Source organism: Phaseolus vulgaris, chromosome 3 (assembly GCF_000499845.2).
Source record: "Phaseolus vulgaris cultivar G19833 chromosome 3, P. vulgaris v2.0, whole genome shotgun sequence".
NCBI lineage: Eukaryota > Viridiplantae > Streptophyta > Magnoliopsida > Fabales > Fabaceae > Phaseolus > Phaseolus vulgaris.
In genome coordinates, this window is record NC_023757.2 from 28,436,103 (window position 1) to 28,455,860 (window position 19,758).

General features: G+C 31.9%; 2 protein-coding genes across 3 annotated transcripts; one reads left to right on the top strand and one right to left on the bottom strand.

The window, feature by feature from the left end:
- Positions 1-360: 360 nt before the first annotated feature.
- LOC137806991 (uncharacterized) lies at positions 361-5,549 on the top strand. 2 transcript variants are annotated; one of them, XM_068607398.1, is made up of 6 exons: positions 361-651; positions 1,690-1,819; positions 1,943-2,001; positions 2,085-3,881; positions 4,266-4,426; positions 4,850-5,549. In XM_068607398.1, exons 2-6 carry the CDS (start codon positions 1,720-1,722, stop codon positions 5,454-5,456), a joined length of 2,724 nt encoding a protein of 907 aa, XP_068463499.1. In that variant the 5' UTR covers positions 361-651; positions 1,690-1,719; the 3' UTR covers positions 5,457-5,549. The 2 variants fall into 2 exon arrangements, with proteins under 2 accessions (XP_068463499.1, XP_068463498.1); XM_068607397.1 differs by having other exon boundaries at positions 414-651; positions 4,814-5,549.
- Positions 5,550-11,400: 5,851 nt separating this feature from the next.
- LOC137806992 (AMSH-like ubiquitin thioesterase 3) lies at positions 11,401-19,374 on the bottom strand. Its single transcript, XM_068607399.1, has 14 exons — positions 19,089-19,374; positions 18,400-18,464; positions 18,207-18,282; positions 17,881-18,081; positions 17,537-17,625; positions 16,680-16,785; positions 16,304-16,347; positions 15,623-15,956; positions 15,445-15,534; positions 15,285-15,347; positions 14,038-14,112; positions 13,027-13,089; positions 12,572-12,624; positions 11,401-11,848 (listed from the first exon to the last, which is right to left on the bottom strand). The coding sequence occupies exons 1-14, from the start codon at positions 19,185-19,187 to the stop codon at positions 11,668-11,670; spliced, it is 1,539 nt and encodes a 512-aa protein (XP_068463500.1). The 5' UTR covers positions 19,188-19,374; the 3' UTR covers positions 11,401-11,667.
- Positions 19,375-19,758: the final 384 nt, after the last annotated feature.

Consider the following 19,758-nt stretch of genomic DNA (forward strand, 5'->3'; position numbering starts at 1 on the left):
ATTTAATAAGTGCTTTATATAATATTATACTTGTGTAAAGATCTATAACTCATTTTAAATGAGTTTTAACTCTTTAAAAAGTAACTTTATCCATGTCAAATACGAAAATGAAGTATTTTAAAAGAAGAATTTAACTTAATAAATGTTATTAAAAAAATTAAAGTTGAAAGAAAATTATGTTGCATCTCAATTTAAGTTTCTAACAATATTCTATATATATTTTTATATTCCAATCATATTGTATATTTTTTTATAAAGAAATCAGGGTGACATAATTTGAAAGAGACACAAAACAAAGATGTTGTACACGTGGCAGTGAGTCAAATGATGGACCCTGTTTCCCAGTTAGGAATTTGAAATGTCATCGCTCGCAGAGAGACGTTAGAAAGTTTCCCATTTTCTCACATTCAATTATGCCAAAAAGATCTCTTTTTTTCAAACAATAATTTCTTTGAAAATAAAAAGCATTTAATTTCTGTTTCCGTTTACTACTAGAACGTTGAACTGCACAATCTCACTGAAGCTGGCACTTCCTTCTTCAGTTCACCTCAATTTTGATGCATTTACCCATTTCCCATGTATGCCAATACAAACAGCTTCATCGTGTCTTAAACACCGCAATGCTTTCTTGATCCATCTCGCCTTCTTAACGTAAGCTCTTACTCGAATGCCACTGTAAAGTTTGTTCTTTTCTTAGTCTTTTTTTGTGGGTTCTTGTCCTCATTTTTTTCTGGCTTTTCAAATTGTTGTGTTTTCATTTGGCTACTGATGTGTTGACGATTTATCAAATTGGATGCACTTGCACTTCCCTGTTGTATCTCTCAGTATTCAGTTGTGCTGCTTTGCTTTGTTGCGTTTCACTTCTTGGTTGTTCAATGGCCTCAATTTGGCTTTGTGGGGTATCTAATTGTTGTTGTGATTGTAATTGAGGACATTTTTAAAGGTGACAACATCACATCATAGATGGGGTAAGAGTTTTAATCGGGTTGAGAAAGATAAGTAATGCTTGTATATAAGCAGATATTTCCCTTTTTCCACTATGGATAATTAAAAAAATGTGAGTTTTTCTTAGATATTTATGGCTGTTGGTTACCTTCAAGTTTGTAAGTTGAGTAGCACCCAGAACCGTGTGAGATTCTATTGTCTGAGAAGTGAAAAATTATGGTTTTGACTCTGGTAACACGATGATCAAAGAGATTTGATCCACTCGTGTTCTCTTGCTTTACCTTCGAAAGAAACTTAAACATGATCATCTGAAACTTTGGTCGTTTTGTTTTCATGTAATGATTTGGTTTAGATTGCATTAGTTGTAATTGATTAATTCAATCTGTTACCTAGTGTGTATCTATTGAGATTGAGTCATGCTTACCTATAAGTCATTCTACGTTTCGATTTATGGAAAGAGAAAGAATGAAATAGTAGTAGCTGTCATTGTTTGGATTATTGAATTTCTAGAACAGAATGGGACTGAACCTCATGGAATATATTCTGTTCTTCAATGCCTCTTTTTAATTTATTTATTTATTTTGCTTGTCAAACAATTGAATAGACGATTTCCTCGTTTCCATTATATAATATCACAATTTCATTCCATCCATTTCCAAACACATCTTAAATTTATATAGATTATAGATTATATTTCTTGCTCGACTAAAAGCATTCACATTTCTTTTTGTTTCACCAATTTAGCATAAAGGTTTATTCAATTCAGCTTTGAAAATGAGAGTTGAAAAAGAAGGAGCGAAAAATGAAGGTGGCTTTTTCCATATGTTTGACTGGACCTCAAAATCACGGAAGAAATTATTTACAACCACGCCGGGTAAATGCACTGCTTATTTAGAATTTGATGAGTGTTTATGTCTTGTTATACTTGTATACAAATTTATCGGTCTATAACTCGTTGTGTTTTTCTTTTTGTCTCTTTTTTCTTCACCATTTGCAGAGTCCTTGAAACAAAGAAGAAAAGTTGATGGCAACTTGGCAACGATGCTTACCTATCTGGTATCACTATAAACTGTGCTCCCAAATAGTATTTTATATTTTTTGTAATGAATCTTTAGCGGTTTCTTGTTTAATTCTTTCAGGTGGACGAAGATGGTGAAATTGGAATAGGGGGAAGTAGTAGAGATAGTGCTGATCATAGCTGTGCTACATCTGTTATAGATTCTGAAGTATGTGGAACAAGGGCCCCTGGTGTAGTTGCCAGGCTTATGGGATTAGATTCATTGCCCTCTTCCAGTTTTTCTGATCCACATTCTACTCCATCTTATGACAGCCAATGCATTCAAGATGTTAAGTACTGGAGCAATCATCTTCATGACCATCAGATCCTATATTCTGGAAAGTTGGTTGAAAAAGCTGAGGGGACTTCTAGGAACTTCATGGAGGCAAATCCTCTACATACCCGTAGCAGGCCGATTGAAAAGTTTCAAACAGAAGTAATGCCTCCCAAATCAGCTAAATCTATTCCCTTTACACACCATAAACTTTTCTCCCCAATTAAAAACCCTCGTTTTGTTCCATCAAATAATGCTACATACATAATGGAAGCTGCAGCAAGAATTATTGAACCTGGACGCCAAGCTGCTACAAAGGCTAAAACACCTCTGGTAGCATCATCAACAGTATCATTGAGGGTTAGAGACCTTAAAGAAAAAGTGGAGGCTTCACAAAAGCGACAACTAATTAGTTCATCTTCATTAGTTAGAGATACAAAAGGAAAAAGAGAAACCTCTCTTAGAACTACCAGGCTTTCTGAATCTTCTCAAAGGTTGACTGAGTCTAATGATGCCAAATATCTAAAAGGACAATCTTTGAACAAAAGTTGGAATGGACTTGTAGATACACTTGTAAGATCGTCTACTCAAGTAGAAGAAGAAGATTGTTATTCGAAAAATAAAGGGAAGTCTATATCACTTGCAATCCAAGCAAAAGTGAATGTCCAAAGAAGGGAAGGCTTGAGTTTTAGTAGTGGAAAAAGTTTGGTGGAGCAGAGAGAACAATGTGACACTAAAAATTCCCAGAAGCCTCTGAAGGCTAATGTTCAAAAAAGTTTGCACGTGAAATCCTCTGGTCAAGATGCTTCTGGTGTTCTCAGGCAGAATAATCAGAAACAGAATTGTTCAATGGATAGAGACAAACTTCCATCAAAGCCATTGATTTCCAATTCACAAGGTAGAAAAGTTGTGACTGGGGATTCCTCAGGTGGACGACATAGAAGCTCTAGCAATAAATCCATTGCAAAATCTAAAGTTGGGCCCAAAAATTCATCAACGAGTGTGACAGATAGTGAAAAGGAAGTCTTGTATACTCGTACAAACAATTTCCCAAGGAAGAAGAGGTCCACAGACAGGGACTGGAATGGTAGGGTTGTTGATAATTTATTCATTGACAAATCACAGAAGCCTGTTCAGTCTAATCTAGTTGGTAATAAATACCATGGTGGGGCTGAAGAAGTAAAAAAGAAAGACACGGATGTAGTTTCCTTCACATTTAGCATGCCATTGACAAGAATCAATTCTGGTTTTGAGACATCTGGCCTAAATTCCATGGATCAGCATATGAGAAGAGTGTTCGTTGATACTGAAACTGACAATGCAGGGTCTCCAGTAGGATACAATGCAATTGGTGGTGATGCCTTAGGTATTCTCTTGGATCAGAAGTTGAGGGAGTTAACATATGGAATTGGGAACTCTTGTGACGACTCGCTCGAAGCAAGCTCACCTTCCAGTACTGCACCAAAATCAAAAGATCTGGTTCCCACTCTTAATTCAGTTAACCTCTTTCCACAGTTGCAACAGAAGAAAGACATGATGTTGACAGATAAGTTATTCAGTAACCGTACCTGTCTTCCAGAATTATCATCCCAGCATAGGCTTCGGGTATGTGAGAATATTTTAGCATTTGTTGTTATTATCCTTTTTCTAGCATGATTGCATAATATCAAGACTCTAGTTAAATTTCCGCAATATGAGAAGTTAGGCTTGCTTACTTTATGGGTAAATTTGAAAGAGATTAATTAATTCCCCATTTCCCAGGAGGAAAAAGGTTAATTAGCTCAAATCACAAAATCACTATTTTTTTATTCAGTTAACGTGGAACTGAATTTGGGGTGTTAAAATAACATATGAACAAAACTACAATTTGTAACATAATACAAGTGAAAGAATCAATTGCTTATATATGGAATCAGCCTAGCTTTGGTTGGAGGCATAATATTCCTTATGATAACCATTGAATGGTAATCAACTCATCACATTTTACAGCTTCATGAGATGGAGGAGTATGATATCAATCCTATGGAAGCAGAGTTATTCAATTCAGGACAGCCGAGTCCAATGTCTGTTCTTGACCCTTCTTTTTCTACTGAAAGCTGTGAATCTCCATTCAGCGCAAATGCTACCAGTTCAGAAGACCAAAAAAGGAGGTACAAGTGGTATCATGTTTCTGCTTGAACACAAGACATTATATTGTTTCTTTTAAAATTAGTTATTTAATGAGTCAGAACATTTTATTTATATTCTCATTAACTGCTGTCATAAATAAAACTTAACAAAGTTGTTCAGACAACTGGTAAACAGGGTGTAAGACACAGGGATCTAACCGTGTGAAATTGAGGGATATGTTGAACAAGATGAAGATAGAAGAAAATGAAAAAACATCTCATTTATTTTTTATTTTTTTTTAAAAAAACTTGCTTTAGAAACAATTTTCAAAACTCAATAGATTTTGAATGAGAGATTGTTTATTCAGTAATGTATTCAGTGGTGTAGAACTAGTTTATAAAACAATTTTTAAAACACCTTTGTACAAGGTACATGCCCGTGATCACTACTGTATCTACTTTTAGGAAGCAAGTTGTGAGCTCAGGAAGTGGCTATACAGACTTGTTTGATTCAGCATCAGCTTGGACCATGCCAAGGAAACAATCAAGTACATGTTCCCAAATGAAGTTTGGACAATCAAGTACATGGGAGTTAAACTATGTAAATGATATATTGTGTAATGTGGAGTTGATGTACATGGACTTTTCTCTTGGCAGAGCTCGTGACATTGTGAACCCTCATCTGTTCAACCAGTTGGAAAATCGAAGGGGAAGGTTTGAGAGTGATGGTGGCGAGTGTAGAATAAGAAGGAAAGCTATATTTGATTGTGTGAGTGAGTGTTTGGACTTGAGATGCAGGCGTTATGTTGGTGGGGGTTACAAAATGTGGGTAAAAGGGGTTGCAATGGTGAGAAGAAATGAGTGGTTGGCAAGGGAAGTGTGGAAGGAAATTTCAAGTTGGAGGGACATGGGGGACTCAATGGTGGATGAACTGGTAGATAGGGACATGAGCATCCAATATGGACAATGGCTAGATTTTGAGGTTGATACTTTTCAACTTGGTGCAGTGGTTGAAGACCAAATATTTGATTCTTTGGTTGATGACTTTGTTGCTGAAATCCTGCAATTGTAACAACACACCTCAATCAAAGGTTGTGGTTTTTTTGGCTGTGACATTTGATTTTTAGCATTTTCCAACTGAATTATAATAGTTACTGTGTGTGCATCGCCCTTCCTCGTGGCATCTCTATAAATAACTTCAACATGATGTCTATGTTTTATATATTTACTTATGAGAGACAATAGACAAATGTCTAATGTCTTGTCAAATGTCTACTAGTGTTACACAGTGTAATTCAATCTAGTAATATAATTGTCTTGTTAAAATAATAATAGTATCATTTAATGTTATAAAATATACTTCTATCATGATCATCAGTATAAGCCTGTCTTTTGAAATCTTAGTCAAGGATTGTGAAACCGAATGAATTATGCCTATTTTACAAATAAAATTTGACACAATTCTAAAGTAATTTATTCTTGTATGTATAAATGAAAAAAAAAAAAACATTGAAAGATATTGTACCAACTTTAGTAATTTATTGAACGAGATTAATCTAGGAGAGACTCTGATGACCTCTTTTTGAAGTATGAATTAATGATACATAAAAACAGGCAAATTCTTCTCCACCTTAGCATATTTTTTTCTAATCTTTTTCATTGTAAAAAATTGGTTTTAACTTTTTAAATAATTCTAAATGAAACATAATCTCACTCTTTAATATAATCTTTTAATATAATCTCACGTGCATCCCTCCATCTCCATACTTCCATTCACATACCTCCTTTCTAGCCACAGTGCTCCAAGTGCATCGTTTGATAGAGAGATAGTAGTTTCATCATTTGAACATGTGAGATGGTTGATGAGAAGATTCGTTATATTTGACGTTTCCAGTGCGAAGATAATTTTTCTTTTAGTTTAATACTTCATTTTTCCATCTTGATGGGTTTTTTTTCTTTTAGGTTTTGTTCCTTCAAAAAACAAAATAAGCGAACAAAAATACAACCACCACCAATAAAAATACCACAAAATTTACCTCAATCACCAACATTCACCGTCAGCCACTATTAGCAACCATCATTACTTGAAAATGAAAAAGAAGATAGTACACTATTCATCATACTCATAAAGATATTGTTAAAATTATAAAAAATATGAAGGTTTAGAGAGAAAGTACAAAGGTGTAGGGAGAATTTGCTTAAATAGTACCTCAGAGATTTGTTTGAGAAATATTTTAGAAAAAAATAAATATAATAAAGTTTTATAATTATTAAAAAGAAAAGATGCAAATATCAAATTTTGTTTTCTTTTAAGAAAGTACACACGCCTACTTATTAAAAGATGTAAATATAAAAATATTGCGTTTTTTTTATAATGAAAAGACTGCCTTCTTTTAGTAATTGTATATCCTTATAAAAAACATAATAAGATGATATATAATTATGACTCCCTATGAAAGATTATTTATTTTCACCAAAAGCTAACGATTTATTAAATTTAGTTGTTTGATAAAAAAAATCCACTTGTTTGTTTGAGAAAAAAAGTGTGAGAAGAAAGTTTATGATTATAAAATGACAACTTTTCAACAATAAAAGTTAATATACACAAATGATAGTTAATAAGACACTTTCTTCCTTTCTTAATAAAAAAAAAGAGAGCAGAATCTGTAGATGGAAATATGTAATTTTTTTCTTCTTTCTACCTTATTTATACACAAATCAAATAATGACTTTTGTTATTTCCTTCGTGTACTTAGAAAGGTTAATCACACCCAGCTCATATAACGATTACTACGTTATGGAAAGATATAAAAAAACTTATCGTGAAAATAAAAGTATTTTACTTTAATGAATAAAAACTCAAAAATATAGCTTTTCTTTTTTAAAAAAAAGAGAGAAGTTAAATACTGTCGAAAAAAAAGAGGAATTTGGCTATGCAGGTTGTGAATAATACAGTAAATAACTACTTTGTTGATAAAAGAAACTCATGTTCGAAATATTTTAATTCATTCAAAATTAATTATCATTAGCATGTAATGTTTATCGGTAAGGTCCAAAGGATCTAACGACATGATTTTGGAATCGGACCAGGCCGGCTGAATAATTAGATTAATTAATGATCCAGTATTAGTTAATCTGCTTTTATTAGGTTCAATAGTCCATACTAATCATATAAGTAAACATAGATTCCAAAGGATCAGATACATAATCATCTAATACTAAATATTGAGTGTCGAAGTTTGTCTTAGTGTCGGAGTGTCTTTTGCAGATACCATCCAAGTCCGAAATTCAAGAAGAAAAGGAGTGGAAAAGCGAGAGTAACAAGAGTTCGTTCAAGAGAAAGGAGTATGATATAGACCGACCGAAAAATGTAGTTTCAACCCTATTCAAGAACCTAATATAATTCTGATATGTAAACTTCTCAATAAATAATTATAAAAAATAGATACTGTTAACTAAACATTTTTCAAAAGTTAATATAATTTAATCTTCAACTTGTAAGATTTTTTTTAATAATTTTATGTTCTTAGTTTCCGTTTCTTAACTCGTATCCCTATCATGCATCTTAATAGCCACCTATGTGAGTGTTGTGCTTTTTAAAAAGAGTGTTTCTTCTTTTACCATTTCAAATTTTTTCCTGCACCCATCAATTAAGTGAAATAATTAAAATATTTTATCTAATTTATTATTATTCTTGAAAGTTCTTAGAACATATTCTAAAAAATTTATTTCATAAATTTTATTCTGAAAATTTTTTTTTGGAAAATATTTTCTAAAAATATACTCATGAATTTTGGAAAGTAAGTTCTGTAAATATTCCAAAAAATAATCAAAAAATCATTTAAAAAAATAAAATAAAACAATCTTTTTCCAAAATTGATTGGATTGCACGGAGAAATTTGTTGAGATTAAAGGAAGAAACACCTATTAAAAAAATTAAGAAAAGCTAAACAAAATCGTCACTAATTACAGTGAGAAATTGTAAAAAAAGACATTTTCTTCTTTACCCCATATTTTCTTCACTTACTTTCATAACATAAAAAATAACCAACTTCATATGCTTTATCATTTCATAATCAATTTAAAATTACATTTTCAACTATACAATCTAAAATTGAAAATATATTTTTACATAATTAAAATATATTTTCAATTTTGTAATTCAAAAAATATTTTATATTATATAATCCAAAATATGAAATATAGTTTCAGATTGCCTAGTGCAGAATAATATTTTTTTTTTTTATAAATTACCTCATTCATAAATTTTATTAAAATAATAATTACAAGCTTCTAAAAATAACAAATTCATAATGCATTTTGTATAGACAATTCCAGAAGCAAATTTGAAAGCTTTTTGAAGAAAGAAGTGATTTTTTTTTATCTGAATAATAAACAAGAATATTTTAGTAACTATATTATAGTTATGGGTAAGAGAAGAAAGTATGAAATGGACGAAAAAATTGTATGTTAAAAAAATCAAATTTATTATTAAATAATATGAGAGGATATGGATATAAAACTTATAAATGAAAACTAATATTTGTAATTTCTAATTCTTAACTTTTTTTTATTTATAATATCTAGTCTTTATTTTGTTCTTATTTAATTTTAATCTTTATTTGCTCTTCACATTTTTTTTTTAATCTTTTTCATTAAACCTAAAATGAATATATTGCTTCTATATATTCTGGCCTATACTTTTATTTTAATAGAAGAGCAGAAGAAATATGTTTCTCATATTATTTGTCTTTCTTTTATCTCTTTTATTCCTTTTTTTTTATAATAAATAACATTAGTCAAAATCACTTTTAAATCCGCTTAATAGCTGTGTTACAGATGTAAATTTATATTTTAAATTTAGTTTAAATAATTAGATATGGATTGTTTTTTCTAATTTAAAAAAAATTAAAATCAATATCCATCCTAAGAATTTTTTAGTCAAGGATAATTTTTAAATTGTTAATTTTGTTAATATTTGTTCTTCCTTATGGACAAAACCTCAATCAGTTTCAACTAAAATTACTGAAACTTTGTTGGCTCAATTTCAACAGAAACATTATATTAGATTGCATGTCTCTTTTTAAAAGTATGGCATACTTACAAAGTTGAATTCATAATCTAAAAGCTTCTTTACATGCATGACTTGATTTATAAAATAAAAAAATATATTTTGAAAATCATTACCATTTGACAACCCTTCTTTTATTAAGAACAAATCTAACATGCGACTCATAATTTTATAATTATATTGTTTACAACCAATCAGATAACATATTTGTGGTTTTAAACTGGTTGTAATTTTAGTAAGAGAGTTAAAAGTATCACCACTCTGTATAAATTGTTATTTATTCATTAAAAACTAATATTAAGGATAAAAAAATTGACAAATTATTAGTCATCGTATTATAAATGTACATAGAAAATACATAGATTCTCGTATTACAAGATAAAAAAAAAACAAATTTTATAAACAAAAATAATGAGAAAAAATAATACACACAAAAAAAGTTTGTTAACTTTGTCGAAAAAGTATATCCTTCAAAATAAAATAATTTGAATTTATACTCTCTCACATACATACATATATATATACATACATATATATACATATATATATATATATATTCGGGATTTTAATTAATTGAAATTCAAACTTAAACTAAATATAAAAAAATTCAAATGAATTTCAAATCGAATCCATATGCACCCGCTTGAAGGAAAAGTGTTGGTTCCTGCGCTTCTCTGTGCAGCAATTGTCACATTAATAAAATGGTGAAACATTTTTATGCTTATAGACAACACTTTCCCCTTTTCTGAAATTAATTGCCAACTCATGTTTCTTCGTGCACCCATAAAAAACGTGAAATAATGAAAATCATTCTGAGAGTTTTTTTTTAATGCCTATTATGGGAGACAACTTTGCATTAGGATCATCCATTCTGAAATTTTTTTCGCTTTTGGAAATCCCATTCTAACAAATAACTTTTCATTTTGCGCACCCTATTCTAGAATGCATTTATTCGTTTATGGATTTTCAATTCTGAAATTCATTTTCCCATTCCAAAATATAAATTATGGAACTCATTCTTAAAACCTGATTTTCAAAAACACCGACGCCACCATACCCAACCTAAAATTATAGATTACAACACATCTCATTTTTACCTCAAATCACCAATGAAGTTTTATCAACACACCAGGAGTTCCGCCGAGCTCAACCTTTGTTGCAGTAACCTCCAGGACCTATCTACAACCCACACACTGTCATGAAAGCTGCGTTTTGAAATAAAATAGTCTTTGGGAATTTGAAAAAATGATGGGGTGTAGAAAGAAACACCCCTTTGGGAAGTTACAAAGTATAAGAAAATTCCAATAGTCTTTATGTACTTTGTAATTCTTAGGTCTAACTATGTTTTTAATCCTGAAATTTAAACTAATTTTGGTTTTAATTTTTCTAATTTAAAAGGTTCTTAAGTTCCTAAAAAATAAAAATAAAAATAATATGATTTATCTATAAAAACATGAAATTTAATGTTTATGAATTAAGATTATAGTTTTTGTTTTCAATTTTAAAGAAAAATCCTAAACCCTAAATTTAATGGGAAAACATACTCAGTCTATAATTTTTAACTAAACATTAAAATTATATTTTTTGTCACTTAGCCTCTAACTATATAACAAATGATAATAAGTCTATACTTAAAAAAATTATATTCTCTAAAGCGAGCAAATGGAGTAAAAAGTAAAACTATATTTCATTTTAATGTACACATAATTAGCTTTACAAAGTGGTTTAATTAAAATCAATAACAAATACAGTACCCTTTATTAATCACTTAAAAGATTTAAATTTGAGGTGAGGGAAAACTATGCAGAGAATGTAAATTAAATCACAAATCTCACCTGAATTTTAACTAAAACGAAGTAATATTGTGAAATTTATAATCAAATATGAAGTTTAAAACATAAATTATTATTAAATATTTTATTTTTAAAATAAAAAAGCCCCGCAATTATTGTATGAGTTTTGTATTCAAGACTGAAAAATGTGACGTATGGAAGTAATTAATTACATTTCTAATTTCTTCACCACCTAGTATAAAGTATCATATACACAACTATCTTTTCTCCGGTTTCACAGATATAATACAAAATCGAGGGATAAATTCTCAATTCATAAATACAAAAGAATCCACCTATAACGCTGCGATCTGGTAGAAAAGATGCAGTAAATCACCATTCTTCTAACCAGTGTGGAAACTCTCATCACTCTCAGTCAATCATCGCTCTCGAAGGTCAACGACATCGAACTTCAAGTTAGCGTTCATATAGACATGAGAGCAGTGCTCATATATTGGACTTCCATCTGAAGATTCCTCATGGGGATGAAATCCACGTTGTTGACAGTTACGAATTACAGAAACACCACCTGGATCAGACAGATGAAATATGCCATGTGGACTGCAGTGCCAAAATAAATGTATAGTTCTGATTAGTGCCAAAGTGAAACAAATCCAAATCAAAATCATAATCATCCCTTCTTAAATAAACTATCTTATAATATTAGGGTCATATTGAAATATAGTATTAGACTTCTAATTTCCATATCAAAGGTCAACCTCCTACAGATAGACAAACTTAAAACAGTTAAGGTAGCTTATAGTACCTAGATTTCAGTGAGTAGGTATCAGTCAGCTTCTACAGTCCAAAGACATTTTATTACGAAATGAAAACTTCCTAGAAGACAGTGTAATGGAAAAATATTTATCAAGGTTCTATTATTTATCAAGCAAATAACAGTAGAATCAAAGGCAAATGGTTCAGCTACAGGGCTGGGACTTGGGGGAGGAGGGAACTTGGGGTAGTAGCAACCCTATGAGATAATTTTACTTGCAACTTGTTAACATACATTTTCCGTGGATTCATCTAATAACCCTATTGTTCTTCTACCGTAAACGCTAAACTAAACCATTATAACACGCACATTATTCATGATCTATGAATTAAAAGCCCATGACAAGCAACATACAAAATGGGGAAAAAAATGAGTAAATTAGATAAGAAAAATAAATCATTCATTAAACTCATGCATATGCTTTTGATCTTTACTCCATCCATCAGAAGCAAAGGGGTGAATCATTCCCTACTCCAATCTAAGATCATGCAATTGCTGATAAAACTTACCTAGTAGTATCTGTAGGGGCCATGACAATAGCAATTGCCTCTGGTAACATGATCTGAAACGAAGCCACAAATATACAGTTAGATACAAATTAGAAGGAAATATATATATACATTTGCTGATTGTTCCAAATTTTTCTATTACATTGAGAAAATAAAAAGCTTATACTCCAGTGGCTTTACTAAAATAATCCAAGTTACTAGGCCTTTTTCCTGCATACACTGTACCCTAAATTCTCATGCTTGCAAATTAGGTTAAAGTGCATGACATTATTAACTCTCTTGTATCTTCTTAAAAACTGCACAAACATCACTATCACTAGAAATCAACTATCTAGCATTACGACCACCGTTTCTTGTCTAAGCCCCCTAATTAAATTTAGGAGGGCTGTAATAACTGCTTCAATATTTAAATATGTGAAAAGCCAGGAAATTGACATTACAGTGGAATCTATTACCTGGTATGAGTAATGAGTGTGTAGATCCACAGAAGACATGAAACAAGTTTGTGATGGATGTGTCTGAAAAATCGAAAGATATAAGATAATACTGAAATTTAAAGTTTGTAAACTAAAAGTGGGTTAAAGAAAAACAAAAGGTAAGAGCTACAGAAAAAGAACACTAATATAGTCTGCTTGAAATTATAAGGCTTGCTATCTTCAATCACATTAATAGAGTAAAATCTATCGATGCACTCGTCAAAACATCAGCATGTAATAGCTTAAGGTCATCTTTAAAATAAAGATAAAAGATTTGAGAGGGTGTCAAGAACTAGAAAAAAGAAAGAGAAAAATCTTTGCCAAGAACCAACTAGTAAGATACAATTTTTTTACTATTTTTTTTTCTTTTCCTTAAATCAAAGTAAACCCCAAAGTCCCAGCAGGTAAAGGGACTGCAAAGGATGACTTTCTTCCTTTAATTCCTACCACAACTCATCTGCGGCACCAAGTGCACTATGCTTTTCTGCTTTCCTCAAAGCAAATATGAAAAGCAAAAATGTGACAATCAGAATTATTTTGCCAAAATCTTTCACCAAATGATTTGGCAATTGGCATGCCTGTTGACTCTTACAAGAGGTCCCTACTCCCCACCACTTTATTTCATCAAACAGCCCCCCACAAAATGCAAAAATTCTGGCCTTTTTTATTATCTGTGTAATATTAATCGTATTGGAATTACTGAATAAAGTAAATTATTTAATAATTTTAGTGTAACCAGTTTAATTCCAAGTCTCTATCAGAATTGATGAATAATTATTATCCTTACTAAACATGACAGCAACAAAAGTTTCTTTGGCGACTACTTTTACTAGAAATCAGAAGCCTTGAAATTCTAGATATACAAAAGCAGAAAAATCAATGCTTCATATCAAGTTTTTTGCTGTTGCCGCACAGGGTAGAAGGATATTTACACATGAATATAATTAAAAAGAATGCATAACCAACAGCCGAGATTAGTGGGGCACTTACATGTATCCAACCTAAAGGAAAAAGTGATAAGCTGTCTTGAACTTCAAATATTTCTTCTTCGTTCAATGTTTGACACTGGATATTAAAATTCAATTAGATTCACCATTGCTGAATAAAAATACCAGACAGTAGGGAAAAAAATACTAATGAACCGTGAGAATAACAATTCTTTGAATCTACTAAATAGAATGAGTACTTGATAACGTGCTACATCTATTAGTATAGTTCTAAATTAGTTCTCAAGATTGTGAAAGTTAGGGGTTTTAGTAATAAAAAATTGTAAAAAAACCGTCAGTCTTAAGCTTGCAAAAAAGTAATTCAATTTAGTCTTCTACTTTATTTTCCAGTGTCATTTTGCACCAAAAAAGACTAAAGTGAATGACATTTTCAAAATTCAGAGACTAATGAAGGATTTTTAAAATCACAGGGACTGAGATGACATTTGGAGTTTACTCATTTATATACAATATGCAATTATGAGTTATACCTTTTGCATTTGTAATCAATAAAATCAGTATGTCCTTTTACAATCTCATAGAAACCCAGGTATTTGATATATAAACTGACATAAGCCCAAAGCCCAATCACAGACATCACAACCACCCGAAAAGTTCACTCTTCCTCAAACATAAAACTGGAAACACCATAAAACAGTTTTTGCTCCACCATTCCCTAAGGCCGAATTTATCATTCAAATTATGCTAACCTTCTACTTTCCTTTCTCTCTGCATTTAGCCCAACTCAACCAACCTTATACCCTTCTCATCCTTTTCCTGCCATGTAGGCAGTCTGCTATGCTGTGCAGGTTATTAGCTTTAGTATTTCCCATCCAGCCCATGTTTCAATCCAACAGACTTTCTTCCTACCATTCTTCATCTACAACTCAACACCAATTAAAAGCCCAAGGTAACACTCATTAAAATTGACTAAAGAACCAGTTGTTTTTTAAAATAAGTGCTAATAATTCTAATTTACTTTACAGTTACATTGGAGGTTGAAGCAGCATTTCAACTCAAATGTTTATAATTTTATCAGATACCAATAATTACCAATTATGCAGGATTCACCAATTACAACATCTGCGCACCACAACCTCAAAGCAATATTAATGTTATATTTTGTCTGTCAAGATATAGCTGGAGTAAGATAAGTGCTTAAAGTGAAGCTTTTTAACCACGGGATTACAAAGGACAGAGTATAATAGCTTGTAAAATAAATTAAAAAAGAAAAATATAGCATTATCTTACCGAGTCTGAGGTTGATTCCTGCTTTGGGATTATAAGTGTCGTGATATGGAATACCCTTTTTTTCTAGAGCCATTCAAATTGCAAGTACAAAAACTGTTAAAACCATCATCCAAGAGATTTTTTGGAACTTGGAAGTGCACAACATAACAATATCTCTTACCAAGGACCCTGCAAGAACACCACATGTCTCTAAGTTCTTCCGTGTGTTCTGTGAAGCTAATCTCAAAAAATCTTCCATCATTTTGACAGGCTGCAACATAGGAACAAGTCATGATAAATGACCGAAAAATCCAAGATATATGTCACACACTTCAACCAGAAAACTAAAAAAGGCTTACAATATGTAGGTGTTGATATGTCGTTGGACCATGTTCAGAATCATGAGAAGATTTAGCAGGTCCTGGCCTTGGATCTGCAACTTTTGAAGGAGGAATATGGGCACATTCTGGGTGCACCTGTGCAAGAACAGGAGGTGGCAAAGGTTGCTTGATGTTGAGCGATTGTAAGAAGGGATCCTCCCTTGATTCAGTTACAACAGAAGAACCAGACTCAACAGAAGGATGCAACCATCTTCCATCATCCAAGGAGAGAACTGAGTCCATTGTGGATGTAACTGGTCCTTGATCACCATCTTTAATTGCCACAATGTCATACAGCCCAGCCTGATTCAGGCTATCAGTGTGAACAACAAAAACAGTAAGTGGTGGGATGTTTTATATTTCAGAGTTACAAAACTAAACACAGAAAGCCTGAGAACAATATTTGACATTCAAATTTCAGCATATTTTCATACTCAGAATCCATTACAAACTCACAACGAGAAAAACATATTAACGAGAGGGGAAATAACACAAATAGTTTTAAAAGAAGAATTCTAACTGTAACTGAAGGAGAAATTGACCACAAAAGCACGAATAATAAAGAGTAACATGAGAATTATGCAGTTTGTACGGCAAAAAATCACATGAAACATAAAAAGGACATGAAACTCAATTTCGAATTAGATACCAAAGTCAAACCTTGAATCCTTGGCATGTGTGAGATCACTGCTTGGATATTGAACCTGCACAATATCGAATATCAATATTGTTAAAAATAGATGAAAAATATATCATAGTATCTTTCGAGTATCTTACATTATCTCCCTAAATTGATTCCCAATGTTTCCTTATATATCATGATTTATTTCCTCATTTAACTAGCACTGAGTCTTGTAATACTATAAATAAGGATTAAAGTTGTGGCTGATATGTTTTGTAACAGATAACATCTTACAGAGTATTCAATATCTATTCTGTGCTTCACCCCCTCTATACCTAAAACCCTATACTTCAACAAATATCAGAGAGATAATCCACGTTAAGACAGCACAAGAAAGCCACACTTCAGGTATACCTTTATTTCTGCACTAGGTCCAAGCCATTGGCCCCGAAGGCCATTTGGTCCTAAAAATGAGTGTCTGGACAAAGTATCCTTATTTGGAGCAGGTAGACTAAGAGATCTGCGCAGTCAAAAGAATAATAATCACAATTCTTCTTTCAATATTGCAGCTTTTCTCTCTCTTTAGAAATATACCGTGAATGTTCAAGAAGCTCCTCAAATCACAAAGATATTAAGAAACGTATATGCTACTGAAAACAAAAGTGTGCTACATACTAAATTGTGCTGAATGAAAATCACACAAGTAATTGAAATAGTATTTAACCAACCAGAACATGACTAAATCATTAGAATTTGATCCAGTCAGATATGGAAGCGGTAAACATAAAATCTTCTGCCTGCCTATAACAAGAAAAAATTGTTAAAACAAACACTCTCATTTATTATCTTGTATGCTTATTGTTTACTTTGTTTATCTTGTGGGAATGGGGAGAGGTAGACAGGAAGGACTGTCACCTCTTAAGCCTGCAATATTAAGTCCACTTATAAAATTATACATATAAATGCACAAAAGAAAAATCAATTGCAGACAAAATATGGAAGCTTGGTGGGATGGGGAGAGGCAGACAGGAAGGAGTATTTGCTATTATTAAGCCCGCAATATTAAATCCACTTATAAGTATAAATGCACAAAAGAAAATTCAATTGCAGATAAAAATGGAAGCAAAAAGAAAAAGAAACTCAATTCAAAATTTTCATGGCCATGTACTTATCTCCCAGGATGATAAAATCGATTTTGCTCTTATTAGTAAACCAAGTGCAAATTGTAGAAATACCAAAAGAGTAGAATATGAATGGGTAGAAAAACTTACAGTTTCTGAAACTGCTTGTCAATAGGCCTGGAATCTGATGGTGACATATTATTATAATTCCATGAAGAGTGTGAACCGAATCCAGCAAGCTGCAGATATGTTGGGGGCAAAAAATTGACAACAGTAAACAATCTGAACTATAATTCAGGCCCACCTAGAAAAAATGGATGTTTCGTGCAGTTTACACAATTTGTTAAAGGCATTTTGATAAAAAGAAAGAAAATTCTAAAACAATTTTTTAAAGCATTTGATGTTGTAGCTAGTTGAGATACCATGGCAAAGATACAAATAGATTGACAAACTTTCAGTATCCTCATATTACTAAATATTATCTGAGTTCTCACCTGTTTAAAATCCATATTCAAGTTATTACTTTTATTGACAACTGGCCACTCCAAAGATGAATTCACTGAACTCTGCAAAGCCATATTGAAGCCATTTTCCTCAGGCAATGGAGCTTTTACATGCAAGTCTTTCAATTTGTCCACCCGACGTTTAAATTCAGGCTTCAAAGATTCAAGCTCATCCAATACAGCTCGTGATCTCTGTGATGGAAAAATGATAGACAACGTTAATGAGACCAAATATCAAATATAAGAAAAAATAGAATAAAATCTAAAACAAACACCCACACATATATACCATAAAATGTGGCACCTGAATTTCTCACCTTCTTATAAGTTGCTCTTTCATTGGGCAGCGAAGCATGATAATCTCGGTGATATGGTATAGTTTCAGAAACCAAACTTGAAAAAATAGTATAAAAATAGGAACAGTAAGGAAAAAATGAAAATGTTAACTCAAATTAACTGCAATCTAACAAGTCCACTGTAAAGAAAATCCATGAAACTTCCATATTTTACCTTAAAAATCTAAGGAGAATGATGTACAAGTCAACTACATTATTCTCCTCCCTGTAGATACTAGCCTGTAGACAGAACAAAATTCATTAATCACGACAGCAACCACTAATGCACAACAAAGTTCAAACTGTTCTACTTCCACACAAAACTCAGAACTAGTTCTAGTGCAGGGCAGTATAATGAAGTTAGCAAACCACAGATATTCCCAAACAGTTTCGATATTGTGTATTAGGGAACCAAACAGAGTACAAGCACTCACCCAACATACTCAATTCCATCTCCGCGACTAACATACACATCTCACCTTGATTTGTCATTATTCATCTTTTGCTCTACAATTTTATATCGATTTTATAACAATTTGATGTGACAAGCTACGAGATGAACAAGTTGTGGTCACATAAACACATCTTAAATAAATAGTGCATCGCTGATGGATAACTAGGGCTAGAAACGAGCCTGTGAAACTGGTCCTAAATAGCAAGAAATTGGCACCCGGTCACAAGCACAAGGTGCCGCAAGGATTGAAGTTTGTCCTTGGCATAGGAATTCGTTAATTGTAGGAAGCTAAACGAAAGGATCCTATTGCGGTTGGAGAAGGTTCCGGCGAATATAATCTTGCAAAGCCCTAATGTAATGAAAAGGATGAACGAAAAGCATTTGGAATGAAAATAGAAGGAGCGATTCACCTGCTTGAGGAGGTTATCAGCAATCCTATAGTAATAGCGGAGGGGAATGCGATTATCAACGTCGACTTTGCGAGCGATGGAATCTAAGTCGATGGTCATCGTTTCCAGAAAGGAATGTCAGTGCCACACGCCTCCAATCGATGAACCGAACTCTCTCTCTCTCTTCTCTCTTGCACGGTTCGAAAGAAAGAACGAAGGAAGGCTCAAAGTGAGTGCGAGCGAGTCAAGTCGTTTGATTAAACTCGGAGTTTAGTGAGGTAACAAACAAACAAACAAACCCAACATCACAATTTTATACGGTATATTGTATTTTGTATTGGATCAGTTTGCTTGGGATGGAAGAAAAATCACAACTACCAGTAATTTGTGCAGTTTGGATAATATTTCTAAAAATTAACTCAGAAAATATTATATCATAAAATTAAATTAATATTTACATTTTACACTTTTTATATTGCTGATGTAATTAGACTCAATGTAGCACGTTTACATTTTTATTTCTCCATAGTTTTTATTTTTCTATATATCACTCTTTTATTATTTTTCAGTACCATTTCAAAAGTAAAAAAAATTAATAAATTAAAAAAAAATTGATGATTTTAATTTTGAATATATTAAAAAATAAATATTTTTAATATTTAAAATAGTTAGAAATATAATTAATGAATTA

What these genes read in the sequence shown, in the direction of transcription:
- LOC137806991 (XM_068607397.1), top strand. Translation starts at nt 1,720, where the DNA reads ATGAGAGTTGAAAAAGAAGGAGCGAAAAATGAAGGTGGCTTTTTCCAT. An exon ending in ATTATTTACAACCACGCCGG is followed by an intron (nt 1,820 to 1,942) that starts GTAAATGCACTG and finishes CACCATTTGCAG; the next exon opens with AGTCCTTGAAACAAAGAAGA. An exon ending in CATCCCAGCATAGGCTTCGG is followed by an intron (nt 3,882 to 4,265) that starts GTATGTGAGAAT and finishes CACATTTTACAG; the next exon opens with CTTCATGAGATGGAGGAGTA.
- LOC137806992 (XM_068607399.1), bottom strand. Translation starts at nt 19,187, where the DNA reads ATGACCATCGACTTAGATTCCATCGCTCGCAAAGTCGACGTTGATAAT. An exon ending in CTGATAACCTCCTCAAGCAG is followed by an intron (nt 18,465 to 19,088) that starts GTGAATCGCTCC and finishes TTCTGTCTACAG; the next exon opens with GCTAGTATCTACAGGGAGGA. An exon ending in GCCCCTACAGATACTACTAG is followed by an intron (nt 11,849 to 12,571) that starts GTAAGTTTTATC and finishes TTGGCACTGCAG; the next exon opens with TCCACATGGCATATTTCATC.